The sequence below is a fragment of the Lepidochelys kempii genome, chromosome 19, assembly GCF_965140285.1.
Source record: "Lepidochelys kempii isolate rLepKem1 chromosome 19, rLepKem1.hap1, whole genome shotgun sequence".
NCBI classification, from domain to species: Eukaryota; Metazoa; Chordata; order Testudines; family Cheloniidae; genus Lepidochelys; species Lepidochelys kempii.
Window position 1 is genome coordinate 2,158,292 of NC_136398.1, and position 6,000 is coordinate 2,164,291.

Below are 6,000 nucleotides of genomic sequence, written 5' to 3' on the forward strand. Positions count from 1 at the left end.
GGTGAACTCAGACATCCCTGAGTGAGGTCTCATCATTCATGGAAGAAATGGGTGCCTTTTAAATACACACTCGTGGCTGCAACTTACTCCTTCCATGGAGTACCTGGCCATGAAACGAAGATTAACCGACCAACTGGTTTAAGGGGACTTGTACGCGCATCTGTTTCTGTGGAACCTTCCGAAGCCAGTGCCTACGCTTCACCAATTTTTGTTACCGCACACGTAAAAGACACTTCAAAAGGCGATCTTAAGCCAGTTGGGATCATGTTATAAAGAAAACAAAATTACTTCTTCCCATCCTAACTGATTTTTGAATGAGCAAATGAAGACAAAAGGTCACATCTTGTGCCAGTCCAGAAAACGTGTAGTCCCCATTCCAATGGGAAGTCTGCCAATAGTAAAAAAAAAAAAAGTCCCAGTTTCTTAGCACCAGCAAAATATAGCTGATGCTTCTCTACTGTCTCTGTGCATCTGTTTATGTAAAACCGTAAAGCCTGTTTGACGGGGAAACATCTCTCAGAAGGGACACAGATGGCCTGCGGTGCTTGAAAGTTGGAGAGAGTGAAACATATTCTCTGAAACCCTCTTTCTCCTCGGTCATTGGGTAGAAAGATAAAGGGATAAGCAGAATTCAGGTGGCTGTTATTATTCAGAATAATTTGACAGACATATTGGGAGTCCATCATAATATCAACTTTTGCAAGGCATCAAAGCAAAGTGTGATTGTGCATTGTTCAAATGTACAAATACATTTTTCTACTTTGATTGGAAGCTCTTTGGGGCAAGGATGCTCTATTTGTTGTTGTAAGAAAAGGAGTACTTGTGGCACCTTAGAGACTAACCAATTTATTTGAGCATAAGCTTTCGTGAGCTACAGCTCACTTCATCGGATGCATTCACGAAAGCTTATGCTCTCTAAGGTGCCACAAGTCCTCCTTTTCTTTTTGCGGATACAGACTAACACGGCTGTTGCTCTGATATTTGTTGTTGTGTTTGGTGCAGCACCTGGCACAACGGGGTCGTGGTCTGTGACTGGGGCTCCCAGGCGCTACCTCAGTACAAATGGGAAATAATGCGAGGGAGTTCCTGTAGTGTTATTGTCGGTCAGGATACTGATAGTTAGGACGTGGGAAAACTACTCAGCTCCTCTGTGCCTCAGTTTACACATTTGGTAAAAGAGGCATTGGGGGCACTCATGGGGCCAACGGTTGTTAACAGCATTTTTCATCTGAGGATCTCCGGTTATTGTGCAGTCACTAATTAAGAGCAAAGCATCATTGTTGTTAGTAATAGTTGTGATTACCTCTGGTGTGTCAGACAGCCTCAAAGTTACTCTGGTTTTCCTTTAATGAGAAGGATGCCAACATTAACCAATGAGCTTTCCCGAATCCGCCACTGACATTCTTGTACATTTTGGTTGTCTCCTGTGGCTTTAACTTTATTGGTATCCTTGTCACAATTTGGAATTTTCCAGACATTGTTTAGCAGCAAAGGAATAAAAGGCTAATTCACTTCTGGGGGGGTGGGACGACTTGTTATTGTTGTTCCAGAAATCCAAAATTTCCACCTTCGAAAAGATGTGGGCGTTCATGAGCAGCAAGCCATCAGCACTCGTTAAAAATAACGAGGAAGGAATCCAGAGAGCCCTCACTGCAGAATACGCCCTCCTAATGGAGTCCACCACTATTGAATATATCACACAAAGGAATTGCAACCTGACCCAGATTGGAGGGCTGATGGACTCCAAAGGCTATGGGATTGGAACTCCCATGGGTAAGTGACCATGGTGCAGTTTGTGTACACGGCCCAGAGAGGGGCTGCTTAGCATAAACACAACAGCTGGCATTGAGCTAATCGCTCCCAGCCATGTATTTCTGAAGAAAACACCCAGGAGTATCTGCTGGGTGAACAGGGAGATGCACAGCCCTGCTTACACAGACACGCTGCCTGCACTTGGTGGCTTTTGTCTTCCTTCCCCGCTGCGTGTGTAACTGCATCCGCTCTCCCTCCCCCGCAGGTTCACCGTACCGGGATAAGATCACCATTGCGATTCTCCAGCTCCAAGAGGAAGACAAGCTGCATATAATGAAAGAGAAATGGTGGCGAGGGAACGGCTGCCCTGAGGAGGAGAGCAAAGAGGCCAGCGCTTTGGGGATACAGAACATCGGTGGGATTTTCATTGTCCTAGCAGCAGGCTTGGTGCTGTCGGTATTCGTGGCGATGATTGAGTTTGTCTACAAGCTGCGCAAAACAGCGGAGCGCGAGCAGGTATCGGCACCGTCGGTCTCCTGGCCCCCGCCCTGCAGGCCTTGGAGCCTAGCTCAGGTCCCAGGTTTGGCCTCTCGCAGGAGTCTGGGAGTCGTGCTCAGGGCGCACACAGCTCGGAGAGCTGGAAGGCTGGTAGCAGTGCTACTTGCTGCATGGTCAAGAGGACCCTGGCTGTGTCAGAGCCCTGAGCGCCGCTCAGCCTCACCAACTGGGGAAAAGCCCTGGCAGCCCAGAGCAGGGATAAAACGAAGATGCCATAGGGTGGGACTCACAGCTCTTCTCCCTATACTGTATGGCTTGGATGTCCTAACCAAATCCCCCATCTGGAAGGATGTTGCCTCCAGGGAGGGGATGATGGACTGTACCTGCCTTGGGCGAGGTAGGGCCTGGTGCTGAAGAAGGTGGACAGAAAACAGGGGGAAAAGAGAAGGCCAGTGACTTGCAGGGAGCAGCCCTGTAGCCAATGCAGTATGCATCTCCCAGGGAAACAAGACACCCGGTCACCAAAATGGGCTTGGCGAGTGGCAACTCCACGAGCAGTAAAGGAGCCACTAAACCTTGTCCTGCCATGCTATGGCAATTGTCTTGGCAAAACCAGGGAACTGGCATAGTATTCCATGCACTATTCCTCATTAGTTAACCCTTTATACACTATTTCTAAATGGAATCTTAACAGAAAGTGTGGCCAGGCCCACCTCTCATGGTTGCCATTTGCCCCTGATGGAAGAGGGTTTATGCCCCTCATACTTTTTACCTTGTGCTGCGTATACAGCGATGTTACGCAGAACATAATAATTGTGTGTATGAGTAACTTCTATAACCAGAGACTGAAATAAGTTGGCATAAGCAAAAACCAGTAAACGAGCCAGCCCAGGTCAGGCCGCAGCAGTCCTGTGACACTCAGCATGCCACAGCATTCCTACTCCCAGGGAACAGGGAACGCCCCTGCAATTTCTTACAGTAACCTATGCTTTGTCTTTAGCCAGTCTCAATAGACTGATGGGGAAATCTCACCCGTGTGCATAGGGGCCCACCAATGGCCTCCACAGCCCTGTGCAGAGTGGTACATAGGAAGCATGCTGGCCCTCTGTGCAGACAGTTCTCGAAACACCTTCCTAGGAATAACAAAACCCTTTGCCTCCACTCTTCCCCAGCGCTCCTTCTGCAGCACCATGGCCGACGAGATCCGGTTGTCACTCACCTGCCAGCGGAGGGTCAAACACAAAGCCCAGCCACCCATCATGGTGAAGACGGACGCCGTGATCAACATGCACACGTTCAACGACAGACGGCTACCAGGGAAGGACAGCATGACGTGCAATACTGGGCTGACGCCCGTGTTTCCATAGGGAACCGGGATTGGGGTGGAGGGAGGGACTTGCTGGAGGCGGGATCGGATGCTCTCTCCATTAGGGAGGAAGGGATAAAAATCCTAGTTTGGTTCAGTTTCAAGAACAAGGCCTTTAACACAACTCCATCGGTCTCCAGAACAGGAATGGGAACTTCAAAGCATGGACTGTAACCTGGTTTTATTTTTTTAAAAAGGCTTAGATCCTATAGGCCTCATGGAGTCCAAACACACTACACATCCAGGAGTCTGATGTTTACATATTGAACACACATGGAGGCAAGCAAGAATCAAGCCGGACTGACCCTCAGTGGATAACGAGGAGCCCCCTGAAACCCCAGGCTTCCTTTAGCATGGCAATAAAAAAGAAACATTTTGTGAGTACAGTACAGATGTGGATTGAATGACAGTCCACCTGAGCATCTATTCCGAACTGACGTACACAGCACATTTAGGATAGAATGACTGGGAAGGGGAACAAATATAAATAAATAAAACAATTGTCAAAGCTGCTGCCTTCTCTCGAAGCAGTCCACCATGACCTTTTACCTCAATGCTGTGCTGGCTTCTTGTCGTCGAGAGCGGGAAGTCCACGCGTGCGTGTGATGCAAAAAGGCGTGTGGAAATACATCGGAGTCAGACAGCGGCTAAGAAGGGGCAAATGATCTTTAATGGACTCCCAGACACAGGGCATAGGATTAGGATAGTGCACCAGAAACTGCTGCCATCTGAAAACAATGAACAAAATCCTCCTGTGCCAATTCCCCCTGCAATGCCAGGGCGGGATTGTGATCTTCAGGTCACTAGCTCCTTCACAGCCTGTGGGAAGGTCACGTTCCCCTTAGAAAAATCTAGACTTCAGCATTAACACGAAGGGAAAGTGAGGGAGCTGTTTCTGGGAAGCTAATGGGTAAGTCTACTCTGCAATGAAAAGCCCAGGATTAATAGAATTCAAGTTTGTTAACCTAGGGCTTGAGTGTCTACGCTCATTTGTAACCCCAGGTTAGGAATTGTTGAACCCTGGGTCCCAACCTGGGACTCCAGCATCTACACTGCATTATGTGGATCGAGTCCAACCACCCATATGCCAGGCCTCCTAGAGCCCGCCAAAAATGCGGCCTCTCTAGCCATTTGTTCATGGTGCAGTGTGGGAAAACTTGACTCTCCAGAGGACAAAGAAAGTCTGCCTATGGGATTGTGGGATATTTCTGGCAGACTCCCAGAGCACGAGTCCAGTGGGGCCGCATCCACACTGCAGAGCAATAGGGCTTGGACCTTGGGTCTTGGCTTGACTCAGGCTTGGACCCTCCACTTCCATGCGGTCCTGGGACCCTGGATCCAAGTCCTGGGTTAGTGCGATTTGTGCGTAGACTTAAAGGGGTTAGGCTTGAAGCCTGAGTTCAAACCCTGGGCTAACATTGCAGTGTAGACACACCAAATGTTACTAACTCCAGCAAGTTTGATGGCAGTAAATTATGGCTGCATTGGTTTCATATTCCTGACAGGCAGGGAGAGCCGGGTTGTTTGTTTAGTTTAAAATTAATGTTTAATTTGGGGGTTTGTGGGACATCGCAGACTTGCAAAGAAGATCTTGGTCCAAATAGACAGGACCAGTCTTGAGTCAAACAGCACCCTGGATGAGCCAGAACATTTCACTGTTGCTCTCCCAGTGCACTCAGTGTCCTACAACAAATGCATTGCCATTTTACGCTACCAAAAACCCACCAAACAAACAAGAAACTCCCATTTAAAACATTCTCCATGAATGGCGCTCGGGTTTTCAGCAGCTACCCAGGTTGCTTGTCCCACAAGGCTGGTCCTGCAGATGCATTCAGTCAGAATTACCAAAGACGCGTGAGCGGATTTAGAGGTAATCTTTGAGTAGGGTTTGTTTTTTTGGTTTTGGTTTTTTTGCATTCTGCCCCCTCAGAGCATCACATAACAGTGTTCAATGTGACATGCCACTGGCTCATTTCCTTCCTGGCCCTGTGCAGAACCAGCGATAGGCTGCAACGTGCAGAGATGCTTTTCTAAAACGTTGTGGGGAATGTGCTGAAAAAATCAGTTCAGGGATTTGACGCTGCCCGATTATGGGGAGGATTTAGTGTGAAGGAAAATGATGCTCAACTTCCTCTTTTAATGTAGCATCGCTAGAAATCTGCCATAGGGACTCCCTGCACCTTCCATTCTCTCCCATCAGAACAGAGGCTAATCCTCAAGGCTGATGTTCCCTCCCACATACAGGGCCAACACGAAGCTTATACACCACTTAAGTCCTATTTTGAGGGCTTTAGCGGGGCTTTAAGTAATGCCTTGTGCTTGGTCTCTTCACGGGGTAAATCTCACCCTACATAGTGTGAATTTAGGAAGGTTTTATGGCTACA

The 6,000-nt window shown here is 48.2% G+C and overlaps 1 protein-coding gene across 2 annotated transcripts in view; it reads left to right on the forward strand.

Annotated features, from left to right (window-relative positions):
* GRIK3 (glutamate ionotropic receptor kainate type subunit 3) overlaps window positions 1–4,164 on the forward strand; it is a 229,666-nt gene extending 225,502 nt beyond the window's left edge. Inside the window, exons 14-16 of one of the 2 annotated variants that reach the window (XM_073317613.2) lie at window positions 1,551–1,773; window positions 2,018–2,268; window positions 3,423–4,164. In XM_073317613.2, coding sequence (XP_073173714.1) covers window positions 1,551–1,773; window positions 2,018–2,268; window positions 3,423–3,617 — 669 coding nt within the window. In that variant the 3' untranslated portion in view covers window positions 3,618–4,164. The remainder of the gene's footprint in view (window positions 1–1,550; window positions 1,774–2,017; window positions 2,269–3,422) is intronic. The other variant, XM_073317615.2, reaches the window with a different exon arrangement.
* Window positions 4,165–6,000: the final 1,836 nt, after the last annotated feature.